General features: G+C 40.3%; 1 protein-coding gene across 16 annotated transcripts in view; it reads left to right on the plus strand.

The window, feature by feature from the left end:
- The window catches only part of LCORL (ligand dependent nuclear receptor corepressor like), a 296,483-nt gene that overhangs the window by 110,995 nt on the left and 166,799 nt on the right, over positions 1-18,689 (plus strand). For 2 of the 16 annotated variants that reach the window (XM_050791942.1, XM_050791941.1), the window contains exon 1: positions 4,198-4,534. The exons of 1 other annotated variant lie outside the window; for it this stretch is intronic. In XM_050791942.1, coding sequence (XP_050647899.1) covers positions 4,381-4,534 — 154 coding nt within the window. In that variant the 5' untranslated portion in view covers positions 4,198-4,380. Of the gene's footprint in view, positions 1-4,197; positions 4,535-5,142; positions 5,604-18,689 lie in introns of those variants that run through there. 13 more of the 16 variants (XM_050791956.1, XM_050791955.1, XM_050791951.1 and 10 more) reach the window with 11 other exon arrangements.

The raw sequence follows: 18,689 nt of genomic DNA on the forward strand, positions 1-18,689 counted from the left end.
GGGATTACAGGTGCCCACCACCACGCTCAGCTAATGTTTGTATTTTTAGTAGAGATGGGGTTTCACCATGTTGGCCAGGCTGGTCTCGAACTCCTGACCTCAGGTGATCCACTGGGACTCCCAAAGTGCTGGGATTACAGGCGTGAGCCACTGCGCCCGGCCGATATGACCCTCTTTTTATACTTGACCTTATAGATAACTCAAACATGTATCAAACCAATGAATAAATATTAGACACCATATTAGTGCCTGGCCCAGCACTCGATGCTTAGAATGTAATGGTTAAAAGACTCCTATTTTCAGGTTCATTGGGTAATTATAATACATTCTGTAGTACTTGCCATGGAAACTTCTTTGCTCTTCAAAGTGAAGCTGAATTCCAAAGTTAACTCCATTTGTGTATTTCAATATTTCTGGCCTTAATCTTTATCTTCTCCCAGAAATTCTAGATATGTGATACTCATTAGTTCTGTTTATATCTTTAGTTCTCCTTCTTTTGGAGAATAGGATAACCTTGCACTTTCCCAAATGTGGTAGACTACAAAAGTGGCCACAAATTATTTCTTTCTCTCTGTCCAAATCCCTTTGTAATGTGACTTGCAGATCCTTCTATTAAGAGGTAGAATGTATCTCCCCATATTGACTCTGGGCTTGGCCATGTGACTTGCTTTAGCCATTGGGACCAGAGCAAATGTGACTCAAACCGAGATTTGAAAAGTGTTTGTGCATGGGTACTTCTTCTCTTGCAGCACTTTGGATCCCTCTGACTGCCACCATGTGAATAAGCTAGGGCTAGAGCTGGCCTCTTGATGATACTTGGCCTCATTGCTGTGTGTTCCCAGCTGACAGTCAGAGAATCCTCAGAAACAGGGCTGCCTTGCTGACAGGCAGCTGACCACAAACACCTGAGTGAGTCCAGTAGAGGCCAGCAAAAATGTCCAGCTGAACCTAGCACAAATTTTCATTCCACAGAATTATGAGCTAAATGAACAGTTGGTGTTTTAAGGTATTAAGTTGTGGGGTGGTTTGCCCTGCCCTCAAAGCTTTCTAATATATAACTCCTTAAAAGTCAGGCATGACCATAAAATTTGCTTCATCTATTGAAATGTGTCGCTTCTGGCAGAAGCCTTAAGAGTTGGACTGTGATTTAGCATCATCTTTCTCGTTATGGTGACTGGGGAGCTTCCAAACGGCATAGCCCCAGAAGCCTCAGTCCCTGGATGGATATGAGGCTTATAGGGTTCATGTTCTTTCCATCCTTTTCCACACTGACCTTTGGAAGACGGATAGTATACTATGAAATAAAACTTTTGTATTAAGTTTTGTATTAAATCACTGAGGTTTTGAGTTTGCTAGATTTTGGGTTTGTTACTGGAGCAGAACATAGCACATTCTAACTAATGTATAAATTGGCACCCAGAAGGAGGTACAGTTATAACAGAAAATCTAAAATATGTGGCTTTAACTCAGAGGCTCACTGGGTGGTAGCAAGGAAATTGTCAGAGGCTGGAAAGTTGGAGATGCTAACTGTCGTAAAATATTTGCTGAAATGGTTCCTGTGTGTCTCCCATTTTTCTCCTTTCTAAACAGGAATGTTTACCATATGCTGTGGTTTGAATTTGTCCACGAAAAAGCACGTGTTGGAAACATAAACTCCATTTCAACAGTGTTGGGAAATGTGGCCTAATGAGAAGTGATAGGCTATGAGGGCATAGTGAATGGATTAATGCCATTATCAAGGGAGTGGATTCTTTATAGCAGGAGTGGGTTCATTATAAAAGGATGAGTTTGGCCCTTTTTTACTTATTTGCCTTCTCTTTGCCTTTCCACTGCGGGGCCATGTAACAAGAAGGCCCTTGTTAGATGCCAGCACCCTGATCTTGGACTTTCTAGGCCCCAGAACTGTGAGCGATAAACGTCTATTCTTCATATAAATTACCCAGTAAGTGGTATTCCATTACAGCAGCAAAAAATAGACTAAGACACCATGTCTATTTAGTTCCTATTCCATCACTCTGTGTGTGTGTGTGTGTGTGTGTGTGTGTGTGTGTGTGTGTGTGTGTGAGTGAGAGAGAGAGAGAGAGAGAGAGAGAGGGAGAAGAGAAATTGCAAGTGAGAGAGATCGGGGGAGGATACCTTATCTTTTTAGTTGTCTATAACAAGAGCAGCTTTATCCAGTTCCAATATGGAGACTACCAAGCATCACCCAGAGATGCTAGGCTTTGAGATTAATGCCTTTACTGAACAGAACTTTTGGATTGTCTCATTTTGTGATAGGAGCAAATCTATTTTGTAGTGTAAAGAAAGTGAACTGTAAACTGGTGACTAGAAAGATAGATCACAGTAATCCTTGATACTATTTACCAATAAATTCTGGTTATCTTCTTTTTGCACATATAATAGGATCGCACTTCCCTGCTCCCTTTTTTACATGCCCATATAATTTGCTTTGGTCAATGAAACGTGAGAACTGACTTGTATCACTTTTAGGAAGAACCAGTTTGCCATTCTTCATCTTCCTTTTGCCTATTACACAACGGGGGACGTTCCACATGGAATGAAGCCCCCTCCTCCTGCCACCCAGAGATGAACATGTAAATAAGCAGGAAATAGTTTTTTGTTGTTGTTTTAAGCCACTAAGATTCTTGGATCATTTATTACTGCACCATAATTTTTCCCATCCTAACTAATGTAGATTACTATAAAAGCGATCAGGAAAACTGCAAAGGCTGATCCTCGTGGCAATTATGAATGGAAGTGGTTAACTGAAACCATCCACTGACAATTCCAAGATCACCTTCACTAGTAATTTCACCTGCACTCCAATTGTGACCGTTCTAGAAAAGGTGATTATGCGTTCAGACTTTATTATTTTTAACTTATGAAAATGTAAAATTACATCTTCACTACTGAAGTCATAATGAGCAAAGAAATACTTTCTCATAGGAAGAAAAAGAAAGAAGGTGGTTAAGGATAAGCCACAAAACATGGAAGGTGGTACTGAACTCAGAATTTATGAGATTTCCAAGAAGAATTAAACATATTTCCCACAGACTTGTGAATAAATTTCCAGACATACACAGTACTTCTTAGCAAACGTTGGGTGGCTTAGCTTCGGCTTGATCAACTGCACGTATACGGAAACAAACGCACAATCGCTCTGGTGCAAAAGTAAAAACTCTAATTGGGGTCTGTATTTAAACATAAGATTCCTCTCTCGCTCTCTCTGAAGAAGTTATTTTCTCTAGCACGGCGTAGAATTCATTCCATAACATTTGTAAAGTGCTTAATCCCGCGTCACACACTGTACTAGGGTCTAGTGAGTGACAGATGTCACGGTACAGAGGTCTCAGTGGGTCGCTGCCCTCCAGGAGCTTATAAAGAAAATTTTCCTTCTGCAGTTTTCAGCCGGCTACGCCCAGTCCCCTGCAAGTAATTTTCAGTGTAAAAAACTCGCATCTTTTTCCTAGTCCTTGTAAGGATTCTCGCTTTCCGATATCTCTTCGCCTTGAAAACCGAAGTCACTCCGGGATCTCTCTTAGGACGTTTGGCAGTTATTCCAGATGTAGGCGAATGACCGACTTGCCCTTATCCCTGCGGAGTGACAAGAAGACAGAGACCCCGGAAAGTTTCCAGCACTTAGAACACAAAGCGAAGCCTGAACCCACAAGGGGCCGACAACTCTTGCGGCTTCCACCACCCTTCTATCGCGGAGCCTGAGGAAGCTAAAGCAGTCGGGTCAGAACCGGCCACCCGGGCAGCGCACGGTCCCGGGCGCAGGGAGCGACAGGCTCAGCACCCCCAGCGGCGCGGCGCAGAGAAGTTCCAGGCCAGCCTGCAAACCCGAGTGTGGAGGGGGGGAAAACGATCCTTTCTTTTGGACTACAATGACCGGCAAGCAACGCGCCACGGCGCCAAACTCGGCTTCGGGATCCTGGCGCAATGAAGCCTGGGAAGTGAAGTCTCCGGACTGTCGGAGTCCCGTAGTGAAGGCAGAAAGTAGGCGTTGCTAGTCCGCTCCACTAGCACGCCGGTTCCTGGCTGGGCTCCGGGTCTCTCGCTCCCGCTCAGGGTTTTCGCGGGCGGCGGGAGCGGTATGGCTCGCCTGAGTAAACTCCAGCGGGAGGGGGAGGAGGGTAGTGGGTGGGGAGGCGGGGTCAGCGGAAGCGGCAGGTTGCTTCCTTCTCCTCTGGCTCCCTCCCCGCCTCTCCCTGAGGGAGCGGTGGGAGGGGGAGGGCAGGGCAGAGGGAAGGTAGTGACACGTGTCAATCAACCCCCCTCCGGGGGGCGCGCGCTCCGGGGCTCGCGCCGAGGGCTCGCGCCCCTGCCTCGTGCCTGCGCTGCTCGTATGTAAATGAGGGCGCGTGACGCGGGACGCAGATGGACAAGGGAAGAGAGAGAATGGCCGCTGCCGCCGCCGCTGCTGCCGCCGCCGCCGCCGCCGCTCAGTGCCGGAGCCCTCGGTGCGCGGCGGAGAGGAGAGGATTCCGGCGGGAACTCGACTCTTGGCGCCACCGCCTCATGCACTGTGTAGGTAAGAGAGACGCGGGCCGGGGCTCCGGGCTCCGCGCGGCGACGGCTGTCGCAGCCCGAGGAGTTTGTGGCTGAGGGGTTTAGTTGAATCTCCCGTTCGGGTTAGTTCGGTGGGGGAGCGAGATGGGAGCGGCGCGGCGCGGCGGCCCCGGCGCTCGCCTTTTGTCTTGCGGGCTGCTGGCCCGGCGCGGTCCGCCCTCCTTCGCCTTCCCAGCTCTTGGGCTCCCCGGGAACTGTTAGTTCGGACCCGCTTGCTGAGCCCCCGCGGAAGCAGCCCGTTAGCGCTCTCCCCGTAACTCCTCGGCGCCCGTCGCTGCCCGCAGTCGCCAGCCGTCCACCCTGACAGGAGGGAGGAAGCGGCCCGGTGGGTCGGCGCCCTGGCGGAGGGGAGCCGGCGGGCAGGGCGGCCGGAGGAAGGCGGGCTGGTCCGCGCCCCCGCCGAGCGCACACACACCCCCTTCTCGCCGCCGGGGGCCGGGTGAGCAGACGCGGCCAGTTCCTGGGGACCTGGACCTGGAGACCCCCCGGGCGCTTGTAGGGCGGGGGCCGCGGATGGGCCGGCTGGGGGCGAGGGGCGGCGGGGGCGTCGCCCGAAGGGCGGGGGGCGCCCAACTCTGCCCTCTCGCGCTCGGCGGCGGCGCTGTGTGTACCCCTTTAAGAAGGAGCCGCTTGAGCGCTGACGGTTGGGATTTGAAGTTCTTCCTCTTTGGAAGTCTGGACGGATGGGGGGTGTTGCCACGGCAACGACACCCTCCCCCCCTTTTCTGCTTGCGGACGCCCCGACGACTCTGGTCCTCTTTCACTGTCATGTGATGGACTCTTCCTTACACACACACACACACACACACACGCACACGCATCGCCCTCCCCACCTCCCATCCCCATTCAACTGCAATTCCCTCTTTTTGGTTGGATATGAATCGTTTTGCTTCAAACTTCTGGGCTTGGGGCTGTCACCCTGTGGATTGTTTAGGGTGACAGGAATGGTGGGACTCCCGACCTTGCTGCAGTCGCTTTTTTTTTTTTTTTTTTCCTAAGTGAGACGAATGCATAGAGCTGTTATCCAGCAGGTTTGTTTAGTGGGCTTAGAGGGGCAGAAACGGCTTATGGAATGGGGTGCGTAGTGGGTGTTTGTTTTGGAAAGGGGTTATGGGTGGGAGTGTAGGGGAAGAGGTAGAAAGGAAGGTTGTATTGTGTAAGCAGTGGATAGTGGCAGCGGCTTGCTCTACTGGCGAGTGAATCTTGGCATTTGGAGTTGGGGAGTAACCCTAGTGTCTTAAGAAAACGACTCTCTTACCTGGTTTCCATCTGCTCTGGCACCACCTCGCACCCCCGACCCCGCCTCCCATGTGTTTGGTTAACGCCTTAAGATCTTTTTTTCACTAGTGGAAAGGAGATCGTATTAGTTAAACTTAATACAATTTCAATTCAGAAATGTGTACCGTAGAATGCATTGAATGTAAGAAAATGTACGAGAAGGGAAGGTTACTTTAGGGGGCATTTAAGTGATGTTTAAATAATTTACTGCTTTTGTTTTACCGTTACGAGAAATGTATTTTGGTCTTCTCTAAGGAAAGACGATGAGAAATAGCTTTAGTCAAGTATTCATACGTGATTTTAGTTTATGAAGTGTAAAAAATCTCTAGGTGTTCTTTATATAAATTGTTTAAAAAACTATTGTTGTTTGTGCTTCTTGAATACAAAATGGACTGTTTTTGATAATTGCTTATGTAAAGATCTCTTCTGGACACCAATTTAGAATTACTGAGCTCATTTAGGTAGAATTAGGTAGGATGACAGCTTTGCAACACTAGCTTATGATATTACTGTTAAGTTTTGCCAAGGCACAAAGTGATTTGAGGATGTCTTTTTATGTTTTGGAATATTTTGGGTTTTTTTTTTTTTTCCTGATCTTGCTTATTTAGATACATTAAATATAGCTTTGCATCATAAAAATATATAGACTTTTGAAAAATGGTCAAACTTTAAATGAAACACAATTAATTGGATTTGATGGAAAAGGGAACTAGAATATCTTTTTGCCTTATCTACTTGTATATTCAAGTAAAATTGGAAGACATTGAAAGTTAATACTGTATTACACTTTTAATGCAATATGCGATTACATTGTATCGTATGTGAAAAGAAATTGTGTCCCTGGCTTCTAACTATATTTGAGAATTGTTTCCCACAGTCCCCATCCTAATTAAGCCCTATTAAAACCTGTCTCATGTTTTGTTTTTGTTATTTGTTTATTTATTGAGATGGAGTCTCACTCTGTCGCCCAGGCTGGAGTGTAGTGATGCGATCTCAGCTCACTGCAACCTCCGCCTCCTGGATTCAAGCGATTCTCCTGCCTCAGCCTCCTGAATAGTTGGGGTTACAGGCGCCTGCCACCACGCCCAGCTAATTTTAGTATTTTTAGTAGAGACTGGGTTTCATCATGTTGGCCAGTCTGATCTCGAACCCCATTGTTATTTAAAAATAAACAATAACATCCATTTAAACAGAGTATACACTTGTTGATTGGGCTTTTTTAGCATCTTAGGTGTTAAGCACTTAATTTATAGTGCGAATTGGGATTAAATGGAGTTTAGATAATTACCTTTTGCTGTTAATGTGCCTTACATTCATTACTTTGTAAACATATTTACAAAAAAGCCATATTCTTTTCCCTTTGCATGTGTATACATGTGTGAATATATATGCGTACACATATGTGTATATTCAGTGTGTATATATATAATATTCGGTGCTCTCATTGCTTACAGCCATTTTTACAAAATAATATCCTTCTTGCCTTTTGGGGAAGGAAATAATCCAAACGTTTTAATTTTAAGTGAGATACGGAATTGTAGGCAGCATCTCAGGGTTGTACAGCAAATTAGTATTGAGCCCCTAATGAGATTTTGAATCTCAGTTCTTAGCCTAACTCTGATTCATTTTATAACTCATATAATATTCTAATTTTATAGGGAAGAAAGTTGTTTTAGTTGTCATGACTGATTGTAGTTAGCCACAAAGGTAAACGTTTAACTCTTAATATGGAATGAGATGTTTGCCTTCCTCTAATTGTGGCATTCATCTCTTTATGTTAGATTTTTAACTACTGTTCTGATTCATTCCAGATAGTTTTCTTTTCATTGAAGAGTTGTCGTACAACCTTTTGTCCCAATTAATATCTATTTACATTTTGGTACTTTTTATAATTTGACTGTTTTTCTATAATTAGCCTATACTGTACTGGGTTATAGTTTTCAGTAGCTCATGTAACAAATGTTTGAGTGCTTATTGGATATGGTAAATAGTATCCTAGTACTAACTATGATATTGAGAAATAACAAATACAGTCCTGGATCTTATGAAATGTATAAAATAATTAGCATTTTATAAGTCATGCAATTTAAAACAGGTCTAGGATAAAAGAAATACACCTGTGCATTTTTAAACATCATCAAGACTTGTATAGTCCATTAGGATATCTGATCTGGGAGACTGGCCAATATTTTAAAATTTTGTATTTTGGTGTAATTTCAATCTAAAAAGTTGGAAGAATAGAACTCCTGTGTACCCACATTTGTTGTTTTACATTTTGCTGTGTTTATCATTCTTGCTTTATACTGATCTCTCTATATTTTTTCAGAACAATTTGAGAGTAATTCAGAGACATCAACCTCTTTACCCCTAAATTCTTCAGTGTATATTTTTAAAAAACAAGGATACCGTCTTACCTAATTATAGTGAGGTTGTGAAAACCAGAAGATTTACTGATATACTGTTATCTAATTTATAGTCCATATTCAAATTATATCTGTTTATTTTTTCTGTTAGCTTTTTTCCCCCCTTATTCTGGGATCCACTTCAGGATCATGCATTACATTTGGTAATTATGTCTCCTTAGTCTCTTTTAATCGGGAACACTTCGTCAACCTTACTCTTTCTTGACCTTGACATTTTAAAAGTACAGGGCAGCTATTTTGTAGAACATCCCTCAATTTGAATTTGTCTTTTGCTTTCTCGTGATTAGATTGGTTATGCATTTTGGCAGGAATACCACTTAAGAGATGTTCTGCCCTTCTTAGTGCATCATATTTTGAGATTCATGATGTTAGTGTATACCAGTGTTGGTGATGTCAGCTTTGAAAATTTTGTTAAGCTGGTATTCCTCATATGTATCCCTGAAAGTTATTATTTATCTCATTGTAACTAATATGCAATTTGTGGAAAAATAATTTTGGGGAACAGTATATTTACATAGTATAATCAAAACTTCACCCACAAGTTTGAGCATCAATTGATGATTATCTGACCTCATTCCTTCTATAATTATTAGTTGACATTCTGACATAAGGTAATCTTTCCCATCTCCATTATTTATTCAGTTCTTTTTATCTGTATGAACTCATGGATTCTTAATTTTATTCAGTGGTTAAATCCATTGCTGTCGTTATTTTGGTTCACAAATGGTCCCAGGTTTGGCCAATGGGTGTCTCATCAAGCTGGTTCCAGTGTATTTCTGCCAAAACAAGATATTCCAGGTTAATTTTGTATTTTACCTGTCCATGCTGTGGCATGAGCTCCTTTTTCGAATTTACCTCCATTCTTTTCAGTGGAAAATAGACTTAGATACCAAAATCTAAGCTGCAGGTTTTAGGACTGTTTTTTAACCTGATTTTTATGATACAGAAGCTGATAATCAGTGTAACCATTTTGTCTAAGGTAACAGCAGCAAAACAGAATGGCAAAGATTGGTTTAGAATCGTTCTGTAAACTCCAGTATCTTTCCTACATAGCAGTGTTGTCCAGCAGAAATATAATGGAAGTAAAATAGGTAATTTTAAATCTTCTAATAACCACATTTAAAAAGAATATTTTATTTAACACAATGTGTTAAATATATTATAATTTTAACACTAATCCGTGTAGAAATGATTGAGTTAGTTTATATTTTTCAAAATATTAAGCCTTCAAAATCAGGTATTTTACATTGATAGCACATCCCAATTTGGACTAGACACATTTTAGGTGGCTTAATAGCCACATGTAGCAAATGGCTATCACTTTGGATAGTTCAGTTCTACACAGTAGTTGCTCCAGCCAACTCTTGATTACTGCGATACCACTTAATTAAAGACTGTTGATAATAACCAAACCTATAGCATAATTTATTTTTCCTCAAATCTTTTATTTTGGTAGTATAAAACAGCAAATAAACATAAAGGTTCTAGAGCTAGACTACTTGTGTTGAATCCTATTGTTACCACTTAGCAGTCTGGACAAGTAGCTTAACCTCTCTATACTTTAGTTTCTTAATCTGTAAATTGGAGATAATCAGGTTGTTTGCTAATTTTGTTAGTATATGTTGATATGTGTCTTTCATATAGAAAGCATTCCCTAAGTGTGTGCTAGTATTATGATTGGTTTACACAGGTTATTAGCAGCTTTGAACTCTTAACGTTTCTGCCAATAGATTCTTTCTGGTAGGAATCCTGATGAACAATGAAAAGATCGTGGAACATGTTAAAGAAAAGATAGTAAGGGCTTGAATGGTCTGTATTCTAGACTATTCTAGAGCCATAGAATTATAGTTTTAGAATCACAGGGTATCACTTAGTCTAATCCTGGCTTTTTATGTATGAAACCAGGAAGGCCTTTGATGCAAAAAGGATTATTTTGGCTGTGTTGGTAACTGAATACAATAAATTATTTTTAGCTCATTTAAAAAATGTATATCATACTAGATCATCTTGAAGTTAATTTTTGTCGGTATCTACTCTCTATTTTACTTTTCCTGTTAGTCAACTTGCTGCCACTTTCTGGATGCTTCTTGTTTCCTGCTCCTATATTTTACCAATTTCTCCCTCATCTTGTCACTGTTGCCATGTAAACCCCATAGGAGTAGATTTACTTAGAAATCTGGATTTATGGGACTGGTATGGATGGGTCTGCTATCCAGAAGACTTTGTTTATACAGCTGTTTTTTTCAAGCACTATCAAATATGTTTTCTATTTTAAAAGATGTGAATTGTGGCACCATCTAATAGTGTGCATTGGACAAATGGAATCTGTGATGCTGATGAGTAGTTGGAGGGTTAAGACATATATCAAGTCTTTCTGTAAAATAGGCATATTGATGAATTTTGCATGCAAATTTTGAAGTTCTCTGTACTCTTGGATCTTTTCATATCTGAAAGAGTGAAATTCTGCCATCTTTGGAACCAAGCAGTGTGTGAATTTTGTAGTTTGTAAATGTTAGATATGGGCTGTGGACTGGTCTTAACCGTTCTTTTTTTGTGTGATGCCCTCTTTGTGCACATACTGCATCCCTTGTTTAGCTACATGGTTGCGCTGCTTCCTGATTGGCTGTGCGCATGATAAATTGCTGTTACGTGTCCTCTACATTCCTCTCATTTGTCTGACTTCCAACCCTGGTCTTTAATTCTGCCACAGTGCAGTTGCTCCTTGGAAGGAGCAACAAAGATCTATAGATTTTTGGTTAGGTTATGTAACTTTTTATTCCTCATTAGTAAATCTTATCTTTCAATTGTAATAACCTACATTTTTGGTGGGAAGTTTCTATCTTTTCGTTTTAGTAGTATTCCTTCCCTTTGGTATATATGACTAGCGTTCATGGCTGATAGATAACAGAGCACCAAGGACATAGGTCCAAACTTTTAAGGACCTGCCTAACTTTGTAGAGTTCATACTTAAGAGCTGAATCTATAATCAGGTAATCTTTTCAAGAGTTTTTATTCACCATACAATCTAGATAAGAAAATGTGAATGGGGGCCCAGACCAGCCTACTGCTACCAGTAGAAAACTGATTAACAAAGTAATGCCATCTTTGTATTTGAGGAATACCACTTTGTTCTTAATTAAAGCAAAATAAAAATTTTGTTTTGAGAATTTTTGTGTTTGATAGAAAACAAAACTTAAAATGAGGAATTGTCTGTATCTCCTTTCCTTTCATATAGTTTCCCCATAATTGGCAGCAACTCTATCCTGCTTGCTTCATTTGCTTCTTTCTTTTCTTCTTTTTTTAACCTTAATCTGTTGCCAAGCTATTATTACCTTCTTTACAATATCTCATGGATTCAATTTTTTTTTTTTTTTTTAATGCAGTAAGCATTAGGATAGATCCAGATAAGATTCTGGTATATATCAGTGTCTGCATTGCTGGTTTTACTGTCTTTCAGTCTGACTTACAACCAATAGTAAATCATTGTATAAAGTAGCTGCTTTGATTTCATAGTTTACAAAGCTGTAGTATCTCCCATTTGTCTTTTTTTCCATGAAATAAAAGCTGCCAGCCATGTTGATCTAGCTGGTCATAGTGTACCAGCCTGCTTCTTCAGTTTGTCTAGATTCTTCTTTAGACAACTCAACCTTTTTCATAGGCTTTTGTTCTTTTTTATCCACATTACCCCAAATTCTTATCTTTTTAGTTATATCTTCTACCCTGCATCCTTAGTCGCCTTTAAAATTCAATTGCAGGCCGGGCACGGTGGCCCATCCCTGTAATCCCAGCACTTTGGGAGACTGAGGTAGGCGGATCACTTGAGCCCAGGAGTTGGAGACCAGCCTTGCCAACATGACAAAACCCCATCTCTACTAAAAATGCAAAAATTAGCTGGGCATGGTGGTACATTCCTGTAGTCCCAGCTACTTGGGAGGCTGAGGCACGAGAATTGCTTGAACCCAGGAGGCATAGGTTGCAGTGAGTGAGATCATGCCACTGCACTCCAGCCTAGGTGACAGACCAAGACTTAAAAAAAAAAAAATTCAACTACAACCTGGAGTCTTTTCTAAAGTATTTATTGAAAAGCAAATTTAAGTGCTTTCTCCATTAATTTAAATTGGCCAATTCTTTTCTGACCACTATGTGCAAGGCGTGCACATAGGAAGTAATTTTGTCCAGTAGTCTTCGTGTTTAAATTATAAACTGTTTGGGAACAGTAAATCTCACAAGTGGTAGAAAGGACTTAATGGAAATAATCCAGGTTCTTCTTAGCCCCTGTCATTGTAACATTAGGCACAAATCATTCCACTTTTTACAGATGGAAATCTGTGAAACTGGGATAATATCTGTCCTCAAATGTTTGCCATTTTTATTCTTATGAAAGATGTTATAATATTTATGTAGTAGTAGTATCTGGGCTAAAGGTATGAATTAGAAAATTACCAGCATAAAGATAATACTTAAATCCACAGAAATAGATGAGATTACTTAGGAATAGGGGACAGTCTATCTGGAGTATAACTTGAGTATATTAGAGCTAGTTTAGATAGTATAACTAGTAAATGACTCAGTACCACACCTTAAGGAATCTTAGCCTTCCTTGAGCAGAAGAAGAGAAACCTCAAAGTAAGGTCACTGGCTGAATAGTAAAACCAGGAGGGGGTGGTATTACCAAATCCTAGAGGAGAGAGAAAAATATTACAATAAGGAGGGATCGTTACGTGTTGATGAGATGTCAGGTACCATGAAACAGGGAAATGTACATTGTTTTTCGCTCTAGGTGACCTTGACTAGATAAATTTCAGTAGTGATGGAGATGGCAGCCATATTATAATAGGTTAGAAAGTAATTAAGATATGTGTAAGTGGAGATAACATTTATAGTGAACTACTAATTTAAGAGCTGTGTTTTGAGGAAGAACTGATAATGGAGCAGTAATTGGAGACATCTGGGGTCTAGGGATGTTTGTTTTTTTAGATGGGCGTTACTGTTTACCATACTTAGTAAGATGGGGAATACTGTTCTGTATCAGTGATAACCATGATTCTTTTATGTGTTAATTTCATTAAGCTGAGAGCTGATCGTAACAAAATACTTATTAGATAAAGAAATGGGATAGGCTTAGTTTTAATCTCTTAATTCGGATTCTACATTTTTTTTCCCTTCAAAAAAGTTTTCTAATCAAGTTACTGAGATGTGGTATGTTAACATTGGTGCATCACACATTTTAAAAGAATGTTCTTTTCTACAGTTAATTTACTGTTGTCAGTCATCAGTTATCTTAAGTCCTATGTGTGACCATTACTTGGGGATATAATTTTATGTTTCTTCTTTACTAGATTCTGAACTAGAAATAGACTTCGGAATCAAAGCTCAAAATATTAGCTTTTTAAAATGGTAAGATTGCATTGAAGAACTTGGCTTGGAACTGAGACCAAAATTAGACATTAGATTGCCTTACTCCCTAACTCCCTGAATTGAACTTAGCAACCTATCAAAGACAGTACAGCTGGAGCCACAGGCCTCTTAAAATACAAGAAAGCTGTACCCTAGTGAGTTTACCATGTGATTTGCTTGTTGGTAGGAGTGAGCAGGAGGCTTGGCCATGAATGAAAAATGACTTTTAAAACATTAATCCATCCCACTAGGGACCAACTATAAGGATGTTGCCAATATTAGTTATTCTTCCTTCTTTTGGGAGGACTGAATAAGTGGTAGAGAAAAGAGCCAAGTTTATTCCAAAGTACTTCCCCCAAGAATGTGAAAAGTGTTCGTGGGAGTTCTATTTTATGGAAAAGACAGGAACTGTGGTGTGGTTCAAAAAGCTTACTGTTTACACAGGAATAGGATTTACCTTGCTTTTAAAGAGTTCACAGTAATCAGGGATGTTAAATATTAGACTTCGTGTAATGTAATGGAAAGACAGAAGTGGGAACAATTAATTTTGACTTGAAGGATTCAAAATGACTAGGCTTCAAAACATTGAGTGAAAGCAAGGATTGACAAACTTTCTCTAAAGGGCCAGACAGTAAATGTTTTAGGCTTTGTGGACCATCTGGTCTCTATTGCAGCTACTCACCTCCACTGTTGTAGTGCAAAAGAAAGACATAAATTAATAAGCATGGCTGTGTTTCAGTAGCATTTATTTATGAAAATAGGTAGATTTGGCCTATGAACCATAGTTTGCTGATCTCTGAGGTAAAGGATGCAGCAGGAAAGTACAGTGGAGGGAATGGGCAGAGAATATAAGCAAATATATTTAAGTATAAATAATAATATATTCTGAAAATATTTAGCATTATAGTGCCATTGGTTTATAGGGTAGCAGCAGAAAGTAGGACTGGTAGTATAAATTATGGCTTCTACAAGGAGGAAATTATAAGCCTTTGAAGTTTTTTTTTTTTTTTTTTTTTTTTTTAAACGGGTAATAAGCATGATCAGATAAGTCAGCTTATTTTCATTTGGAACATCTGTTGTTGGTGCAGGTTTGAGGGCTTTTTGTTTGCAATAGTTTTAAGAAGCTCAAATTAAAGCAGCCCTTTTAAATCAAAACTGGAAAAATGAGCAGTCTTCATTCACTTCAATGTATTAAGACATTCTACTTGGGCTCTGAACAACTTGAGAAATAAAACAAGGAGAAAGATGGAAGCTAAAATAATCTTTCTATTACTGATATAGGCCAGGTTAGAGGAATAGCTTGATGGGGAGTCAGATGGTCTGGCATAGGCTGACTTATCCATCCAGCCCTAGGCGAGGTAGAGAAGCAGAGCCCAATGTGAGTCTTTGGAGGTTTGTTCTCCTTTGAAAGCTCAACCCCAGGGGCAGGAGAAACAGAACTGAGCTCTTCCTCACATCCAAAATCACCAATCAGATAATTCACTTTACATACTTAAGGGTAAAAAGAGGCTCAGGTTGTGCTTTTGACACATCCTTCCTCATAGAAACCAGGAGCAAGGGAAAGGTATTATAACAATCACAACTGTTAATTTTTGCAGGGTTGTATCTGGGGATAAGTATACTGGAAACAATACAGCTGTTAACATCCTGAAAACAAGTCAAATTTACTTGTTCTGGATATTTAAAAAAATATGGCCGGGCTCGGTGGCTCATGTTTGTAATCCCAGCGCTTTGGGAAGCTGAGACAGGCAGATCATGTGATGTCAGGAGTTCAAGACCAGCCTGGCCAACTTGATGAAACCCTGTCTCTACTAAAAATACAAAAATTCGCCAGGTGCGGTGGCAGGTGCCTGTAATCCCAGCTACTTGGGAGGCTGAGGCAGGAGAGTTGCTTCAACCCGGGCAGCGGATGTTGCAGTTAGCCGAGATCGTGCCACTGCACTCCAGTCTGGGCAACAGAGCAAGACTCCATCTCAAATATATATACACGTATATACACACACACACACACATATACACATACATATATGTACACACAGACACACATTATATGCACACATATGCAAAAAATTTATATTTTAGTGTTTGGAACAACTGTATTTTTTAAATTCTCAAAATAAAATTAGTAGGGTTTTTTCTTCTTTTTCAATTAACTAGATTTTCCACAGGCCTATGTAAGATACTTAAGTAAAATGCATGTTTGGTTAGAAAGAAACCCAGTGCTCTCTTCTGTATTACACTTTTCAATTAACTTTTTAAACTTAGAAGGAATTAGTGTAAAAGAATAGAGTACTGTTTCTTTATGTGGAAAAAAGCAGGTGCTTTGACAAATAGATTATTGTTTTAATTAGCTCTGATTATAGGTGCTTACACAGTTTATTCAGTGGTGTCTCTTTTTAAAAAAAATATAATTAATTGTTCTTCAGTGTCTTCTCCCTTTCTGAACAGCTTAGGACTAAAACATCAAGTGGGAGAAAACAAGGGTAGGTATCCACACCAGATGGGGTGTGCGGTAGGCAGAGCCACATCATCGTTTAAGAGGAGTGGGATCTCAGAGCCTGATGGGGTGAGGAGGGTGTCCATGGGGGAATGAAGGGTAAGGAGCACCTCTCCATTGGAAGGCATGCTAATGCAGGGTATTGGAGCCCAAGCAGGGTGATATGGTGTCTCTGAAGGAGAGTGGCCTGGTATGGGGGAAGGTCAGCTGGTCCCAGCAAGGACATCTACTTAGGGTGGGATGACACCCTGAATGAGCTCTCAGGGCCCCAGTAGATAGCACGGGATAGGGAGTGATCCATGTAGGGTTGCAATCTGGTGTAGGTATATTGAGGCTCAAGTGAGATGAGGAGGGAGTCCATACATGGAGGTATCTGAGTCCAAGGTGTTAGAGCTTGAGGGTAGAAGGAGAAAGGCCTCTCAGTGGAGACTCGGTACAGTATGGGATTTCATAGCCTGAGCAGGGTAGGGAGGATTTTCTTGTAGGAGGGATGCCAGGCATGAGGAATACGGACCTGAACAGGTTGAGGAGATTATATACATGGGGTAGGGATTTTGCGGCCAAGAGAGGTGAGGAGTGTGTCCATGCAGGGAAAGGGAAACAGCTACAATGGGAGATTGGCTACATACATGGAGATTGATCACATAAATCAATATTAATAATGGGAGCCAGGCTTCTCATTGAGAAGGAAGTTACAAATATGAAAGTAGGGAAAACTAGAATGCTGTCTGTGGTGTTGGATAGGAAATGAAGTACTTGTGTGAACTCATGGTTTTCATCATATATCGATATAGAAATATATGTGTATGTATACATACACATGCCCTATACTGGTCATTGAGAAGGGGCTTAGGAGCAGTGACACTATGATAGCAGTGAGCATAATGTGTTACCGTTAATTTCCTGATTTTAATGGTTGTTTTTGTGAGAGAATTGGGAAATACTAAGAATTCAAGAGTGGTGGGTCATTATGTAGACATTTACTCTCAAATGGTTGGGAAGATAAAAGCCTTACTATACTTAAAACTTTTGTTTAAAGTTAAAGATTGTTAAAACATAAAAGTATTTAAAAAGTGTCATTAGTCTACGTATGTTCTTGTGAATTCATCACTTTTAGTCCTAACTACCATAGTTGGTAATATACATGTTGTCTTACAGATTTTCCAGCACCAATAATTGCCCCTTGAAATAATGATAGATAATATTTATTGAGTGCTTACCATGTGTTAGGCAGATACTAAGTTTTTATGTGTATTATCACGTATAATTTTGCATATGAAATAGTACAATTTTTATCTTCATTTTACAAATGAGAAAATACAGGCTTAGAGAGGCTAAGTGTCTTACCCAAGTCTTTCTGCCTAGCAAATACAAAAGTAGAATTCACATCCAGTCTTAACCACTATACCAGGTCAAACTTCATTTAAAAATTAGCAAGTCTCATCCTTTCTGGTCAGATTGTTACATCTAAAACTTTAGTAGTGCTGTTTTCATTTTATTTTAGAATTTGAGTTTCAAGGTGGGAAAAAGTATTCTGGGTTTAGGCCTCCTCAGCCTTTTTGTTCCTGTCTTGGAGTGAGAGAGAACTGGGACTTCTGTATTTGAGTGCACGGTGTCAGAGATAAGGATTCCCCTGTGATGGGTTAATCAGAGAAAATATCCACTAATTTTTTTCTTGCTTTTACAACTGGGAATGGATGATGATGACAACATGGAGTTAGTGGGCAAGGCTTTTCATTAGCACAAACTTGCAGTGTTAAGTTTTTAGTCTCAGTATAAAGTTACCTTCTATTCTGATTCTAAGAATGATGAGCAATACCTTTCCATCTCTTTTGAACTTTCCCCAAGAGTGGCAGATGAATTAATAGGATATAGCTAATTGTTTCATTTTAACCTTCCTTTCCTTGTACTCATCTGTGCCAATTTAGGGTATGGAAAAGTAGTTTCTTGGTAGAATCCTATATTTTTTTTTTTTGCATACTACTCTTTTGGCATCAGCCCAGTGATCACTTTTTTCTTCTTTGCTTTCTTAACCTTTTAGTATTTGTATTCTGGCATAGCACATAAATAGAATAGAATTTGCCTATGAGTACATATTAGCTTGCTTGTCTAACTTTTCACTCTTAACAGTCTGAGCCCACAGCTCCTTTCATATCCTCTGTCAGAGTGAGTTTCTGCTGACCTACTCATTCCTCAGACCCATTCTAAAATTGCTCCCTTTATTTTATATAAAGGATAATATTATTTTCAGTGTTGAAAGAAGCATGGCCATCTGCTAAAATCCTTTTGCATATATTTTCTTCCTCATAATTTTTTTCAGTAAGTATTTATGGACAGGGCAGTGTACTAGGGGACTCGGGTGAATTAGATTGTCTTCGTGAAGCACAGTCTCAGGTGAGACTCAGGTGAATTAGATTGTCTTCATGAAGCACAGTCTCCTGGGGAAAACAAGGCTCTCTGACTACAGAATATGATAAATGCGATAATAGAAGCATATACAGTATTAAATGTGTATAAAGTAT

This window comes from Macaca thibetana, chromosome 5, assembly GCF_024542745.1.
Source record: "Macaca thibetana thibetana isolate TM-01 chromosome 5, ASM2454274v1, whole genome shotgun sequence".
Classification (NCBI taxonomy): Eukaryota; Metazoa; Chordata; class Mammalia; order Primates; family Cercopithecidae; genus Macaca; species Macaca thibetana.